The sequence below is a fragment of the Musa acuminata genome, chromosome BXJ1-8 (assembly GCF_036884655.1).
Source record: "Musa acuminata AAA Group cultivar baxijiao chromosome BXJ1-8, Cavendish_Baxijiao_AAA, whole genome shotgun sequence".
NCBI classification, from domain to species: Eukaryota; Viridiplantae; Streptophyta; class Magnoliopsida; order Zingiberales; family Musaceae; genus Musa; species Musa acuminata.
In genome coordinates this window covers 2,520,794-2,538,240 of record NC_088334.1, presented here as the reverse complement: position 1 = coordinate 2,538,240, position 17,447 = coordinate 2,520,794, and the positions used below count along the sequence as shown (strand labels likewise).

At 40.3% G+C, this 17,447-nt stretch overlaps 3 protein-coding genes across 8 annotated transcripts; 1 reads left to right on the top strand and 2 right to left on the bottom strand.

The window, feature by feature from the left end:
- Nucleotides 1-2,325: 2,325 nt before the first annotated feature.
- On the bottom strand, nt 2,326-3,537 carry LOC135680625 (vacuolar protein sorting-associated protein 28 homolog 1-like). The gene is made up of 2 exons (XM_065194684.1): nt 2,684-3,537; nt 2,326-2,602 (listed from the first exon to the last, which is right to left on the bottom strand). Exon 1 carries the CDS (start codon nt 3,347-3,349, stop codon nt 2,711-2,713), a length of 639 nt encoding a protein of 212 aa, XP_065050756.1. The 5' UTR covers nt 3,350-3,537; the 3' UTR covers nt 2,326-2,602; nt 2,684-2,710.
- Nucleotides 3,538-4,263: 726 nt separating this feature from the next.
- LOC135680622 (protein IRX15-LIKE-like) lies at nt 4,264-11,718 on the top strand. Of its 6 annotated transcripts, none has more exons than XM_065194681.1 (5): nt 4,264-4,415; nt 6,099-6,185; nt 8,449-8,566; nt 8,884-10,143; nt 11,169-11,718. In XM_065194681.1, the coding sequence occupies exon 4, from the start codon at nt 9,128-9,130 to the stop codon at nt 10,112-10,114; it is 987 nt and encodes a 328-aa protein (XP_065050753.1). In that variant the 5' UTR covers nt 4,264-4,415; nt 6,099-6,185; nt 8,449-8,566; nt 8,884-9,127; the 3' UTR covers nt 10,115-10,143; nt 11,169-11,718. The 6 variants fall into 6 exon arrangements, with proteins under 6 accessions (XP_065050753.1, XP_065050750.1, XP_065050751.1 ...); XM_065194678.1 differs by having other exon boundaries at nt 8,409-8,566; XM_065194679.1 differs by having other exon boundaries at nt 8,409-8,654.
- A 965-nt stretch (nt 11,719-12,683) lies between these two features.
- Nucleotides 12,684-17,152, bottom strand: LOC103994360 (oryzain alpha chain-like). Its single transcript, XM_065194672.1, has 5 exons — nt 16,623-17,152; nt 15,832-16,067; nt 15,582-15,722; nt 13,634-14,083; nt 12,684-13,040 (listed from the first exon to the last, which is right to left on the bottom strand). The coding sequence occupies exons 1-5, from the start codon at nt 17,107-17,109 to the stop codon at nt 12,942-12,944; spliced, it is 1,413 nt and encodes a 470-aa protein (XP_065050744.1). The 5' UTR covers nt 17,110-17,152; the 3' UTR covers nt 12,684-12,941.
- Nucleotides 17,153-17,447: the final 295 nt, after the last annotated feature.

Here is a 17,447-nt window from a genome sequence, read left to right as displayed (position 1 = left end):
GAGTCAGAGGACGCACCTAAAAAGCCTTCTTATCTCCCGCCAATGGACTCGGTACTACTGATGACGCCAATTGGATCCACTGGTTGATTGTTCTGTGTTGGGATGACTCCTCTTCTCATAGCTTACATTTGACAAACAAGCGAGATCTCGAGAAATATTAAGATTGGAGATGTACATATTGACTTCCAATCATCTATTACTGTTGAAACACATTAAAAGAATGGAATTATGTTTAATTTTTTTGTATAAAGATTTCTCTACTTTGTCATACATATCACCGATTGTCTTTGTAAGTTGTAGTTGACAGACCAACTTGTTTGAAAAGCTAATCAAAGTTTAGGTTGTCAATTAGTCATACTCCTGAAATATCCAACAAAAACTATCAAAATAATCTTTGTTATTATGCTTTTCCTAATATTTTTAACTACTGGTTCTGCAGCTGCTCATTTGACAGCATCATAAACATCAACCTCATCAATAGTTACACTCAACAAAATCCAGAAACTACAAATAAATTGCATGATTAGCACAGAAGATGTTTCAGAAACCCAATATTTATTTTATCCACCCTGTGATTGGGACAATTATGTAAACTTGCCCAGCCTCAGCAACCCAATATTTATTCTACGAATGACCAAATTCTCTTTGTTTGATGTGCATGCGTTCTCTATGCAGCAACTACAATTACAGAATGCAATAACACAATTACAGAAAAAAGGGTGAAGGTTTAGAACGGTGGTAAGGAGGAAACAAAGCTTTTCTTGAAACAAAACATATAAAATAGGAGAAAAATCAGCGAAAATCTATATTATCGGTTGCTACCAAACACCTGAAAACATATCAATACTCTATTCATATGCTTCAACTAGAGCTCCAGAGATCCAAAAAAGATCTTACATGAATCAATTACGGTCATATGGATAAACCAATCCAATTTGCGTAGGAGCTTTAATATTCTACTGAATCAAGCGAAAACTATATTATCCAACATAAAAAAGTGATTGATAATGAGACACTAGCTAAAATCATTCTGATCACATGTGTTGGACTGAACACTATAAAATAAATGTTAAATGCACTTTAACCAATTGATTTATACCTAGCTCAATCATACTCGAGCTGAGACCAAAATGAAACCGACATATATCTTCAATCTTGACTGGATTGCAATCAAGAACCCCACTCCAAAAATACCTTTTTCTCCAGCGGTTCTTACTAGCCCCTTACTAATCCAATCTCTGAGGGCTTGAGGATTACCTGTCCTTCACATATCAACGTAGAGACCGACGAACAACATAAACAATAACACCACTGACAAAAGGATAATCAACCTCTACATGACAAATTTAGATCTTTCTAGGACTAATTTGCACATTCCTACTCCATAAAAACCATCTCATGCTGTTGATGATTGATAGAAACTTCTAACAAATACTAGACATTCCTCTAAACTATCAAGAAAATGCCAGTCACTTGCCAGAGGCCACAAGTACCATGATGGTTTTACGGCTCAAAATCCAACAGGATGGAGCTTCAAACATGCTCCGTAGAATTCTTTTGCAAAACATGCAAATAGTGCATAGGTTTCAAATGGGTTTGAAATTCCAGCAGGAGTAGCTTTGATCACAATGAAATAAAAAACGATTGTTATGGCTATCTCATATACTGCCAAAATTTAAAATCAAATAAAAACTAACTACCACTAGGTATAATAGCTGGAACTATTTCATAAATTCAGAAAGAAATCATTTCACCTAATACACAAAGTACATGATACTTTTACAATGTTGGGCCAGATGACATGTTTCCAGTATTTTCAGCGGTAAAGACCAAGCTTCCAAGAAAACCCTTCCTTTCAGTTAAATGTTTAACCAGAACAAAGTGTTAAGTAACATCCTGTCATGCCATATAGATCAAAATGCATAATTATCTCCCAAGCTTCTCAAAACTATCAACTGCAGAAATCCAGGTGATCCGTTGTATCTAGGGTTTAGTGTATACTAAACTTCTTGCAAGTCCATGTGATGAACTAGACTAAGCAGTGACTCTCATAACTAAAAAGCAGGTGGTTCAAGAAGTAAGCTTCTTCAATTATTCTGATCTTCTGCATGGTTGGTATAACCAAGTGGATTACATATGATTATGGAATAAATTGGTCGAAATAACTAATGAGTTTGCAGAAATCAAGTCCTAGACAGTCGATGATGAGTAAATAATCAATGAGATCTTGTCTGGACAAGCACTTGAATTTTTCACCTTTCGGAATTCCGATTCACCTATCTTATGAAAATACAAGACACAACACATTAAATAAACACAAGAAACTAAATTTTCTTAACTAGAAAGCACTTTATTATTAAAACAGCATGTGAGTATATAAATGACAAGCCAGAGTTGTGAGACACTTGAAAGCATAGTAGATTCAAACGACAAAAGATGTGTTTTTAAACCATAGTTGCATCCTTTGAGCATTAAGATCACCTAAAGAAAGAGATAGACCTTCCTAATCTTTTGTACTATGAGACACTTCACACCATTTAGCACCGAAGTTGCTGACAAAGATAAGCTCAAGCAGGCTCCCCAAATCCAACTAAATGTAGCTCTGCATGAAGAAAGCCCAAATATGTTGAGATTACCCAATCAATAAGAAATGCGCCGTCTAAAGAGGGAAATGAGAGAGAACCTGAAGAAGGATTCAAGGGAGGGAGAGTCAAGAGCCGGCGTTGGGGAGAGCGGCCATGAAGGAGTTGTAGGAGGACTCGAGATCGAAGTGGAGCTGGCGGGCCTGCTGCTCGGTGAGTTCGTCGGCGGCGCCCATCTTGGCGAGGCGAGCGAGCCAGTCGCGGACCTTGGTGCGGCCCTCGAAGTCCGGGGGGAGGAGGCCGTTGCCGAGCTTTGCGAGGGAGGTGGAGAGGTCGGAGAGGAGGGGGTGGACCTGGTCGACGGCCACCATGTTGAGCTTGACGGAGTCCATGGCGGTGATGAAGTGCTGGACGCACTCAGCAACGGCGGAGGCGGAGGCAGCGGCCGAGGAGGAGCCGGCGGCGCGGTGCTCGACGGTGGCCGGGACGCCGGAGACGAGGAGGCGATTGATGCCGGCGGGAGCGTCGAGGCGGTAGGCTTCAGCGAAGCGGTCGAGGGAGGGGACGGCGCCGCGGAGGGCGGAGTGGAGGGTGCGGAATTGAGCGATGAGCTTGAGACACTCGGCCTCGTACTCGGCGGACGAGACGAGGTCGCGCACGTACGCCTTCTCCAGCTTGTCCGTGGTCTTGATGATGGCGTACAGGTCGGCGAAGCTGTCGTACATATCCCGCTCCCGCTTGTCCCGCCACAGCTTCACCTCCTCCATCGCCGATCTCTCTCTCTCTCTCTCTCTCTAATCTATTCCTTATTCCTCTTCTTCTTCTTTGGATGGATCGATGGGTGAGGGCGCCGATTAGATAGATATCGATTTGGGCGAGGAAGAGGGACGGGGGAGGAAGAAAGCGGAAAGGGGCAAGGAAACGGCGTCGACGAAACGGGATGAGAATTGGGATCGTCTTCAACCATGCTTTTAATCTTGATCATCTAATTCTTATCTCGGCCCCGTAGTAGTCTAGTAGATTTATGGAAGATTGCGACCGGCTCGAAGCCCTAAAGACTTTGTGATTAGCGCGTGAGGGGCAGGTGGGAAAGGGTCAGTGGAGACGAATATTTTCCGTGGACCGGTCGAATCGCCCAAGAAATTGTTCGGGATGACGTGGCCTCTCAAACTCTTCAAACGCGTGGACCCCAAGCGGACCACCCAATTCAGATCTTCTCCACTGCAAATGTGAGCTGTCGTCGGAGGTCTCTTGTTATTTTGAAGTAATACATGACATATTGAGGACAAAAAATTGCGGAGATCAGCTGTTACCTTTCGAACGGGATACTGAATTCTCGAAGCAAGAAATTGCGAAGTGAAGTGGCCCCACAAGAAAGACCAGTATCAGAGCAAAGAAAGCCGAAGGCTGTTTCGGAGAGGACAACGGAGCCGCAATGCTAGTACTCGGAGAGGACAACGGAGATCAGCTGTTACCTTTTGAGCCGGATACTGAATTCTCGAAGCAAGAAATTGCGAAGTAAAGTGGGCACCACAAGAAAGACCAGTACCAGAGCACAAGAAAGCCGAAGGCTGTCTTGGAGAGGACAACGGAGCCGCAATGTTATTACCCGTGATTAACGAATAACATTTGGTTTCTGTATTTAACAAAATGCGATAAATTTTCCCACCTGATCGTCTCCCTATAATCGATCCCCTCTATGTGATTCGCACATTCTCTCGATCACCGATGACAGGAGAAAGAGGAGCGTAGGATGGGAGGCGTTGTCGTTGGCCTCTTGGAAGCGGATTCCCTCGCCTTCCCATCGTCTTGGATTTTGTGGATCCCAATCAGGTAAGCCGTCGCTGATCGGAATCTCGCCTCGAAGTTGACGTCTTTGTTTGGGATTCGTCGTGATAGATTGTTCCTGTTTTCTTGAAAATTATTTTGGGCATTTGTTTTTGGCGATTGTCTCTGGATGTTTTTGTTTTTCGTTTTACTCGGACTTTTCTTGGATGGATCTTGCTGTCGTGAATCTTTTGTTCCGGAGGACGAGATCGTTGTCATTTCGTGCATTTTTGACGTTAAATGGGTTCCTTGGTTTGATCTTGGATAAAAGATGGAACATTAACATTGAAAGAAAGTTCCTAGGCGTTTTTTTTACCCTAATGCCATTTTGTTGGAGATGTTGTCGTCCTTCCCGTGAATTGGACTGAATCAAATGTAATCTAGGGCTTCGTTTTCGTAAGCGGACTCTTTCTTTTCACGGTTGTGAGGAACTTAAGATGAGTACATTTATGGCATGTTTCTCAATTTCATCTTTAAACGCGGCCAGAATTCGAACTGTCAAATTATTGTAGTCTCGGACTTACAGAAATAGAAAAAGAACAGTAAGCGTTGCCGAGGAATGATCATACTTTTGCTACATTTATGTATTTGAAATAAAAACCTGGTATAGAATTGATCATAGAGCAAAGTTATTGTTAACTATTTGGGGTTGGCTATATAGATCTTTTCTTCTCGAGCTCCTTGAGGCCCTAGCTTTGTATGTGTGTTTATTATTAAATCATTTTACTGATGCTCTTAATCCCAGGAAAGGAACAGGGCGGCATTAGTCTGCAGATAACCAACACAAAATTTTGTTAAGACAAATAAAAAGTATGCATGATGAAAGAAACATAGTTTACGAGATGACTAAAATTTGATATACTATCTGAAGACAGATATGGCAAAGTGCAGAGATATGAGTAATGACTTTGTGAAGTTAAGTATTTTTATACTATCAGGAAGAGGAAATAATGTAGTATAACCTTCATCAATTTGCTTAGTACAATGTTATGTCATTGGCAGCACAAGCAGCAAGTCATAGGATCATGTAGGAGGGTAGTTTTGCTATTGAAAATGGTGTTGGAAGGTTGAGATTGCATGCAACACAAACTCATAAAATTCTAAGAGTTGAGAAAGATATCTAGGTTACATTTTTTCTCTTCCTATGCATGTTAGAGGAGGTCACATCCACTTTCCTGTTATTATAATTAAGCTTGGCTAATAGCTTTTCATGCTTGCTTGTGCAACTTCTGACCTTTCAGAAAGTTTGTGAAGGATGTTATGACAAGATGATATTAGTTTCCCTGTTTTAGTAAAACCTTTTCGTATATGTGAGGCTGTATATCCAATGTACTTGTTCATCTTTGAGATTTATTACCACAGTAGTTATAATGTTTTGCATAATAAGTATCTCTCATTCATTCACGAACATGGTTCATTTTTTTCAGTTTGACTTATAGTGAGCTTTTAACTATAGCTTTGAATGCAACTTTTTATGTCGGATATTTTCTTTTTGTGATCTTGTTTGGTTTTGTATTTATTGATTATGAAGCAGATGTCTCTTTACGTTGTAGATTGTTGGCACTAGCTGGCATATGGAAATTTCAGAATTTAGTGTTTCCCCACTAAATATGGCACAGAAATTGTTGAAGTATGCAGTGTCTTTTTGTTTCTTTGCTAAAAATAATGAATGAGAACTTTGTTTTGAAGGTTTATTTAATTCCTGCCTTTCTTTGGGTCAGCAATCCTGCAACTTAAGTCCTCAAACATCTGGCCGCAGCCTTTTTCACTTTCCTGGTAAGCACCTTGTTGACAGATTCCACAATACCTTTAAATTACCTCTGGGTTATCCTGAGTTGCTTGATTTCTTCTTTTCCAAAGATTTTTTAAACCGAGTTTCTGTTGAAACAAATGTGATTTTTTGCAATGACAATTAATTCAGTCCATATTCAACACTGATGTGAAAAATTTATCGGTCACATGCGATGAGAAATGAAGATAAATATTCTTGTTGTTAAACATTGCAAAGGTTAAGCCTAGATCTAGTTGTCAGAGATTTTTCACTATTGATTTGCACACAAATTCTTTTATGAGATGGTGCTATATGATAATTTTTTTTCCGAAGGATTTGGTATTTGTTTAAGTTTTAGTTGGTGACTTTTCCTAAATCTATTTTCCAATTTTCTCTATGGATTTTCAATGTATAGTGATTAAGATGCAAATGAGTCATATGGGTCCCATCTACCAACCCTGCAGTATGATTGGGAACAGGGATATCTGAGGAGCACATCATATGGCTCCCTGGATAAACTATAGATTTTATTACGACCAGATGTCAACTCGAAGTTAACCTTCTTAGGTTGAGCACAAGGAGCTTGCACTCAAACCTAGCAAGCCAACTGGTGGATAGGAGGTCCTAGATTACAGTTCAAAAGTTGCAGCCAACTTCTCTAAATAGAAGTAGGCAAGAGAGTAAAACCAACATGCATTCCTACTGTTGTCTTGCACAATGTTTTTGAACTGTTATTTATAGAAATCCACAATCATCCTGTTTACTTTTGTTTATCATAGGCTGACAGGTGGTGTAATGTGTTTGACTCACTGAATCTTGGGGACTATTATGGATATCCATTTCTTGTCCAAACTATATTGGTATGAGTCTAGGTCGACTATTTAACTAGCTTCTGAGCAGATTGTCTTTGCAAGAATACTAATGAGGAATCAGTTCTAAATCAGAGATCTGACTTTCTAAATAAAAGAACATTCTGCAAAATTATCATTCTTCTATTACAGACATTCTAGTAGTCTGAGTTTACATGTGCATATGACTTTATTTATGACGGAAAGATCATGGAAGCTTATAACTGATCCTTAGTCTTCAGTCTCCACCATGAGGTGGCAACGATGTCATTGCATGAAATAATTGGACTTCATTTTTCTATTTAATCTGCCAATCAGCACTAGCCATAGTTAAGGAGATTTCTGCGAAAAATAATAGAACAGTTCTATTGGTGCCTCTGCAGTCGGCTTCAGTGAAAAAAAGATGCTATTTGTTGGTGTGCATTCCCCATGTTCATGACTTCATCTGCACATGTACATTTGAGTGTATGTGTGTGCATGCGCATGCGTGCATGCATGCATGCATCCTTGCATACATGTGCTAGTGACTATTGTCATTTACTGTGTTACATCCTACATGTATATGCATGCATACAAATTCTTTAGCAGCCTTGATGATAATTGAAACATGATGCTTCTTCCTGTTCAGGCTCTATCACTAGATTCACTACCTTACCAGCACTGTTGAAAAGAAAATGTGTTTTTTCAAAAAAAAAATAAAAGAAATTTTTATTACATTAAATAGCATACTTTACATGAATATCATGAGTGTAACAATGTACTTATCAATCGGATCTTTCAACAGAGATATTAAGGTATGTGTTGATTATATATAATTGTTTCATTTTTTTTAAAGTATGAATGGTGGATATATGTTTTGATGATTGATACATATTGCTTTATATCTGCTTCAGCTAAATTCTTGAGCCCTGTCACTACATTCTGATAAGTGCAATATAGCTTTAGCTGTTGTCGACATAAAGTCATCCATGCTATGCATTGTTTGAAGTTGGTCCTTTAAGACTTGAGGGGAATTTAGTTATAGATTAGATTAATTGGCATAAGCAAATCAAAGCCAATAATGTAGTATTTGTAATTAAATTCACACAGTAAAGTATGTGTTTCTTCATGTTTTAGTTTAACCTTGTTTCTCCTGTTCTTGGATCGTGTAAACCTATATAAATGTCCAGTGCCACAACAAGCCAGTGTTATGGAACTCCAATGCAAAATGATAACTTTTATGGTACTCGAGATTTAAAGTTATGCAATGTATTTATTCTGCCTATATCACTTGACCTTCCTCTTAAATATATCATCTACATTGTTAGTTACTTGTACCGACATCATGTTTTATAAATAAACGCACGGATATATATAGCATGTTATTGTGTAATACAACAGGTGCAATATATTCACCAATACAGAGGTGCCACGTCCGTAGGTAATTTCCACCAATACAGAGGTGCCACAACCGACATAGCGAACATGGAGGAGGATACCGTGGATTCCAATCCAAGTGTAGCCCTTGCGGCATGGTGGAAGGATGGATGGATCCCACGGTGAGCAGTCCCTGTGGCCGTTCCTTGTTCTCAAGCCATATGCCCACAGTTACAGTTACACTATTGAGAAGTAGTGCCATCCCCTCCCGTAAGTCACTAGCATCAGATTGCTTCACCACCAATAAACGAAGGTCACAGTGACAGCCATAACCCACCCAGATTTCTGTTCCGACGCCAACTTCCTATCCTGTTCCTACTCTTCCCCTTTTGTGCCCAAATCACCACCCATGGCTGTGACGAATCCATTCTTAATCTCTCTTGAAGGTACCACACCTCAACCAGCAGTAATGACGTGTGTCTTCCCATTTGTTATGCAGGAATGATTGTATATAAGAGAGAGAGAGAGAACCCAACTGGTCAACAACTTCAGTCGAAGGCACCATATAGAGAGAGAGAGGGAGAGAGAGAACCCAACTAGTCAACAACTTCAATCGAGGGCACCATACTCTTTCCTCTTCACGAACTTCTCCCTCTTCGTCTCTAAGAGAGAGGGAGAAATTAGAGAGATATCATTCATTTATTGTGCCGTTGTGTAAATTGCAATTGCGGGGAAGTGACAAGATGAAGGGATTTGGCAGCACAAAGTTGATATTTCTGCAGCCTACGTCCATCAGCAAGCAAGGGGGCAATGGGATCACCACATCCATCTCCATCTTGGTCTCCCACCATCATCGCGTTTGGCTCCTCGCTCTCCTCGCCTTCTTCGCCTTTGTCTCCCTCGTTACTCTCCTCAACACCACCACTGCGAGAGATCCAAATGGCCTCCCCTCCTCCGCTGTGATGTCTGCCGGCTCGGTCTCTTCTCGCCCGCCGCCGCTGCTTCCCGCTCCCGTCTTCGATTCGCTCGTCAACTACGCGGTGTTCTCCAACTCCACGGGGAAGATGGCGGAGGGCGACCTCCGGGCGGTCGCGGGCGTGCTCCGGCTGCGGGGGCCGTGCAACCTGCTCGTGTTCGGGTTGGGGCACGAGACGCCGCTGTGGCGCGCGCTCAACCACGGCGGCCGCACCGTGTTCGTGGACGAGAACGAGTACTACGTCGCCCACGTGGAGGGGCGCAATCCCGGGGTGGAGGCCTACGACGTGGCCTACACCACCAAGGTCCGGGAGATGCCGGAGCTCATCGCCGCCGCCCGACGGCATCGCCGCGGGGACTGCCGGCCGGTGCAGAACCTGCTCTTCTCCGACTGCCGCCTCGCCATCAACGACCTCCCCAACCAGCTCTACGACGTCCCCTGGGATGTCATCCTCGTCGACGGGCCGAAGGGGTACTCGGCGACGGAGCCCGGGCGGATGTCGGCCATCTTCACCGCCGCCGTCATGGCCAGGTCCGGCGGACCGGGGCACGTGGACGTGCTCGTCCACGAATACGATCGAAAGGTGGAGAAGCTGTGCAGCGCGGAGTTCCTCTGCCCGGAGAACCTTGTGGCCGCTACCCGCAGCCTCGCCCACTTCCGCATCCGCGGCGGTCCCGCCGATGAGTTCTGCGCCAACCAGGCCGACACCGCGTCGTTGTCGTCGCCGGCTGGAGGCAAAGCCGCCGCCTCGTAGTTTGTCTTCTGCCGGGCCTGTGACATTAGGTAAACTGTCTTCAGAAAAATAAAACAAAATAATTATTAAAAAAGTAATAAATTAATTATTTCCTAAATTATATGGCATTTTCCTTAGTTTCCTTTTTTTAAGTGAAGCAACAAAAATATATATATATTTTTTACTTCTGTTTCCATTTGATTTTGATGTTTCATTTGTTTATATAAATAAATAGGTGCAGATGGCATGATATATGTTTATATGATATTGATAATATTGGTGATAATGACATGTAGCATGAATCCCGTGACCAAGTCCTCCTCAATCAAGTGCAAGAGTCACTATCATTTAGATAGGAGCCACTTTCGGTCTGGACCAAACAGCAATAAATAATAATAAATTTAGATATTATTAGATATAATAATAAAAAAATAAAAATAAATTAATATTAATAGTACAAGAAGAAGAGATAATAATAAGAAGACCTAAAAATATTTTAATATAAATTATAAATAAAATTTTAAATATTTTATACTTAATTAAGCATATGATTTTTTTTACATAATTTTAGTAAAAGGTTCATTTAGTCGATCTGAGATTTACGATTTTATTATTATAAATATTTTTTATGATAAGATTTTTTAAGAGATGACTTTGATGGGAGAGACTCTCCTAATTATTTATCTTAGATTGACTCTATGCTCTAACTCATAAATAGATAGAATCTTTTAGACTCAATATGAATAATAATATATAGATATCTCCTCTTTATCCTTGATTCATCACTATAGTTCTTCTTGTAGAATAGCATGTTATAGTTTTCGGATCCGATAACAGTGCGTCCATAGATCAAACAAAAAAAAATTGAACGATATCGAAAAATACACAACATAAAATTAGATATATTGTTATTTAATTTTAAATTTTAATATTAATTTTTTTCATATAACAATAACATAAAGAAGATTTTTTATGCTCCACAATACTAACATTTCATTTTGATATCAAAAGATGAAAGGAGCTGAATCCAAGAAATTAAGTTCGTTTCTTACCTTAAATCTTTGATTCCTTGCAGGGCAATCATACAGTGAGATCTAACGAAGATGTGATAGTGCTGAAGATTTCTGAAGCAAACACTTGGGCCATACGGCGAAGCTTTAGATACCGCCTTAGCATTCACCCATCTGGTGAAAGATTGTTTTCTGGATGTGAGGAAGGAAGACTTGCATCGATGTCTCAGCTCATCCGTGCAAGAAACTCAAACATTAAGCCATGTCGGAAAAAAAGCTGGTTGAATTGACATCATTCTCAACTTTGGTGAAGCTCAACAATCATGTTACAGTGTTGCACTGCATTATTTTCTCTTCTCTTTCTGGGACGCGTCTCCCATCAATCATGGCTTCCTGCTCTCAGAATTTGTGAACTTGTAGACCTCAGTCAGATCTCAAAGATCATGGTTCTTTTTTTTCTAGTTATTTGCTACTTAGAACCTTAATAAGACATACAAAATGAAAATATCAGCAAGAAGAATACAAAAGCCATTGTAGAAAGTCCAATCGGAGACTTTTAATTTGTTGTGGATTGAAGTCAATGATCAAATATGAATTGAGCAAAGGTTGCAGTCATTTCCTTTTTTTCTTTGTTTTGATAGAGACTCATGAAGTTGGGTTGTCTTTTCCTTGGACTAATGGAGTTGTTTCTTTGATATCAAGTCATTTTGTGGAGTTGGTCCTTCTTATGTCCCCCAAGCCATCTCCTATCCCCACCCCTAAACAGTCTTTGAAATTGGCATTTGATTTGTCCCTTGGTGGGGTTGTGCCCAACATCCACTTGATAAAAGCATGAACATATTATTTCCACCCTTCTTGCCAAGTACATGATTGGCCTCAGAAAAACAAATACCAATTGTAGAGGTCTTGAGAGGAGTATAAGATCAATTATTGATCTCATGCATCCTATGTCCTACCTCAGGTAGAGTAGTTCCTTTGCAAGGATCTCCTTGAAACTTTACATGAGAATTATGTTGGGCTCAAGCTTCTGGGAAAAAGTGTCAGACACAACATCATCAACAATCTTTAGCAAAAGAAGGCTCAGTGCATCCAATACACCACATTAGGGAGCAATATTCCTATGGATGGAGGTCCCTGAAAGGTTTCATGATTCAGTATATGCAGAGCTCCTTGAATTTGGAATCAGTATAATTAGTAGGATTATAATAGATATAGATCCCAAGAACCATAAGGTGGAATGAGTTGAGGAGCACTATACTATCACTTTTCAGCATCTGTATTGTCTGAAACACTACTGTTGTGCATCTTAAATATACAACAACAACATTAAACAATCTTGGTGGATATGGAAATTAGCTAAACGATAATTAAGCTATGCAGGCAAGAAACCAAAAGCAATAAAGCAAGCAGTCCAAGATGTCATTTCGCAGATTTCGCTGCAACAGCTGAAATTTAGGTATCTCTACTTACAGCACCTCCAGGTCAACCATGGTGCCAAAAAGGGAAGAAGCAACTCAAATGCGTCAAAGGACACAAACAAGTTTGCCGATGCCATTTGCCAGTAGTTATCAGCACCAACATAAAATCCATGGAGAGAGTTTATAGGCAAATTACTGGAAATCCCATTTCAGTTAATTTACATGATAATGGAAGTGAAGTAATGTAAAATCAACATTTCAGTTGTCCAACACCTGGACTTATAGACATGTACAAGAGCTTCTAGTCTTCTTCAATAAGCATTGCAGCAAATTGCTGCATCTCAAGTCCACATTGAAGGCAAGGACATCCATAATTGATAATCATCTTGTGCTTCTCGCTCCTCACCTGCTCAATGTGGCTTATGCGCTGCTCCTCTTGCCCTCCGAGACAGAGTGAGCCCAGTAGGGAATTGCTGGAGTGCGTTTGGAAGCCTTCACTCTAAGTGGACTGTTCTTGCTCTGTTAATCAAATCAGATGGACAAGTTAGGGAATAAGACATCGAAACGAGAACAATTCATATAGAGATAAAGCAAACTGAAACACTAGCAATCATCTCTCTCTTTCATGTGTGTTTTAACCATAAAAAAGAATCAATAAGTCAGTTTCCTTTGTTGCTTTCTCAAACACAGTGCAGCTCAATCAGACTGAGACTTACCAGGATTATCTGGCTCATATAGCTCAAATGGGTAATCTAACCCCGCTTATTTGTTTCAATATTATTTTTCTCTGTTCAGTTTTTGGAACACCCAACACAAATCCTACGTTGAAAATTCAATTAATTATGTTTGGGACAAAACTGGCTGATGTCATCATACATGATAGTTGGACACCAACACAAGCCAAAAAACTAGAAGGTTTAAGTTTGTGGGTCAAATTCAATGTATAAGACCTGATTTCTTTATCCTTTAGCCATATAGGACTAATCTATCATTCATCTTTATCTCTATCTCAATTATGGATGCTTTCCTACACCCTTAAATTTTATGTAACAAAGACTCTATGATGGCAGCTGTGCAAACTAATGAAAGTAATTTTTCATCGTAGGGATTACCATTAGGCAGGTTCCTTCCTGAACATTGCAGATGGGGTAGTCATGAGGACAACAGCTGTAATGATCTTCGCAGCAGGTTGCATCCTCAAGAGGACAGCATCCCCATGCAAAGCAGGAGCGCCCGTACTCATAGACGCAGCAGCATGTGGTACTCTCTGGGCAGGTGTAGTAGTTATCACAGACTGTGGGTGGCTTAACAGGGGAAGGTGGAGATGGACCAGGGTTTGGTGGGTTCTGGCCCTTCTTAATGGGGTATGAGGCCTCCATTGCAATACCACACTTGCCAGTGGCAGATGCAATATTACGTTCCATTCGTATGTATCCAGCCTCGCCCCAGTCTTCACCCCATGAGTTCTTCACAAGCCAGTAGTCCTGGCCATTCTTGGAGCCATAGCCTACGGCAGTCACACCATGATCTAGTGCAGTCCCACAAGATCCGGTGAATATTCCCTGAAAAAAAATTGGAGTAATAATTTTTTCAACTCATCAACATGAAAGACATCTATAGATTTGAAGGAAGGAAAGTAGCAGCTTGGAAAAAAAAAAGACTTGTGGACATTATATATATATATATATATATATATATATATATATATTAGGCAGCAAACTAGAGATATATGTACATCACATATCACAAAGCAAATCCATCATCAAATGGAACCTGTGCCACTGCTCAGATGGTATCATCTAAATCATTCACAGAATTTCAAGAAGAAGATTATTAACCAACTAAATTTCATATCACAAACAATAGATCATAATTCTCAAACCATGCCGCTTAATGCATTTGTATTATCATGGAAAGGGTTTAATTAAGAATTTCTATTTCTAGTGGCATTTGTCTATTTGCAGTGTCTTCCATATTAATTAACCACACATTAGAAATTATAACAGTCTAGAGAAAAAAACCACAGATTCATAAAAATATTTAGGGAATCTAAATTCGGATGCAACATAAACATATTATGGTCCTTATAATAGGCAAACTGACTAATCATATATGCTATTTGCTAATGATATTATTTTAATATATGGAATTTTAGCTGGAATAAAATTTTAAACTTGAATTACCGAGTCAAATCTCAGAAATTAAAGGTTCTAGATTAAAATTTACTAAGATTGAATATGAACTATAATTTTAGATAATTTAAGAGAAGAAGTGAGGATGAAGTCAGGATGGATGGATAAGAAGATCATACATGAAAATTATTTTAAATATTTTTAAATTTATCATTCAACATGGTAAAAAGGATTAATGGAGATATTTTTCATAAGTTTGATGGTTAAGATGGAGAGGGAGATTGAGTATAAAAGATTGTTGTGGCTTAATGAATTGAAGTATTGGACAGTTGAAAATCAATATATATGAAAAGCTTGTATAGCTCACATGAAAACGCTGAGATAGGTATGCAGAGCCACAAGAAAAGATTAAACAGATATTTATTTGTGAACAATTGGTTGTAATCCGATAAACTATAAAATAAGAAAAAATCATCTAAGATATTATAAAAATATTCAACAAAAATCTGTAGATAGTATGGTTAGAAGAGGTGAGTTGATTAATGGTGGTGCAAGAAAAAATTGGAGAGAGAGAGACAGACTGAAAATTTCTTTACTAAAAACAATAAAGGAAAATTGAATGTCCTTGACTTAACCAGAAATATTGTGTTGAATGGAGTTCAATCAGTAAAAAAGATATTTATAATCAGTCCCAAATTGTTAAAACATTTGTTGTTGCTGTATCAAATGACAATCTATTCAATTAGAAGTGATCAAAGATTTTCAACCTAGGTCACCATAATGTGGAAGTATAGAAATCTGCAAGCTTCCATAAGGATTAGAACATCGGTTCAAAGAAAATCAAGTTGTAGTTTAAGCCGTAACATAATTTTATAAACAAAGAAAATTGGTAGAAATATAAAATTGCATTATCTTGTGGCAACTTTACCGAGTCATAAAGCTGGAATGTCCGGCCACCAGCTTCAATAGCAACACTAACCGGTTGGTTAGCAACTGCTTTTTGCAGAGACTTCTCATCGTTAACCGGAACATCCTCATATGCGTCAATTGCCACAACATGTGCATTTTTCTACGTGACAAAGGTGGGCACCAAACCTCATTAGAACATCATCCACAAACAACAAAGCAACAGGCAAAAAAGGGGGTTGCTAGTTGCAAATGACTAATCAATAGGTCACCCTGTAAGTATCGCAAGTTCCATCTCGGGCCTTGTATGGGTAGTCCTCATCGGTGTCGATACCACCATTGTTGATGATGAACTCAAAGGCATAATCCATGAGCCCCCCGTTGCAGCCCTGGTTGTAGTAGGTGTCGCAGTCCACCAATTCCTGCTCGGACAGAGAGATCAGGTCGCCGGTCACGATCTGGTTGATACCTTCCACAGCAGCAATCGTCGAAAATGCCCAGCAGCTCCCTGTGACACCAACAGATCTAGATATCATCAGCATGCCAATTCAGATCTTTGAAACCAAAAAATCATTCGTTGGTGACTTGATCTAACAGGATAAGATCCTGAATCATGAACTAAGTGTGATACTAGCAGTTAATAATTTTGTAGAGTAAGCAAAATTTACACAAGAAGGGGGGCTGAAACAGACGAATCATGAACTAAGTGTGAAACTAGCGGTAAGTAATTTTGTAGAGTAAGCAAAATTTACACAAAAAGGGGGGCAGAAACAGAATCTGATAGCAGATCTATTCGCAGATCATCCAAAATACAACACCTTTGGTACATCATAGTAAGCAAAATCATGTCGTTTACCAAAAGTCAAAACAGAAGAAAAGGGGAAAATCCGTAACTTCACAAGGAGGGGAAAAAGGGGGAAAAGATCTATCTTTATGTAAATGTAATTAAATGAAAATAATATCAGATTAAAAGTGTTATTAGCAGAAACCAAACAGAAAAATAGAGCAGAAATTGCAACTAATTAAAGTCAACGCAGGGAGAAATGGTAATATCAGCACCCACCGCAGCTGCCTTGATCTTTAACGCCGACAACAGCGCCCTTCTCCCTCCAATCGATTGAATCAGGCAAATCATCGCCGTCCCTCAGCCGGTACCGGTTGCTGCCCTCCGATGAGGCCCTCCTCCGGCGGGACGCGGCGGCCCGGACGCCTAGGTACTTGGCCCGGTACTCCTCGTTGGTCAGGTCGGCGAACCGGTTGATGCCGAGGCGGAAGGCGTGCTCCCCGCGGTCGGCCGCCGCGTTATGGGCGTCGATGTAGCGGATGTTGTCCTTGAACACCTCGAACCGGCTCGCCTCTTCCGCAAGCGCGTTGCGGGACGGCCGGTGCTTGGCCACCCACTCCAGGTAGAGCAGACCCACCTCCTCCTCGCTCCGCCCGGACACCTGCTCGCTGTGGCCCTCCCCGCTTGTCACCATGTACAAGTCGGGGACAGCTGAGGCGACCACCGCCGCGGTCAAGAGGAGAAGGAAGATGAGAGCAGAAGCCATAAGTACGGAAAGGAGGTGAGGAGGATATCTAATTCAAGATTGGCCACTCCAAGGCATGTTATATAGAATGAATGGAGTGTGAGAAGGTTGACCTCAGTACATATTTATAATTTTTATTTATTTATTTATTATATATATATGTGTGTGTGTGTGTGTGTGTGTGTGTAAGAGAGGATATACTTATTTATTTAGTAATTCATATTTGTCAAAATAATAGCAATGTAATAAATAAAGATACAGAGAGGCAGAGTGACGTGGAAAAATCACAGCCAAACAAACCAAAAGCAATAAAGCAAGCAGTCGATGATGGCATATGGCAGATTCCGCCTCGACTGCTG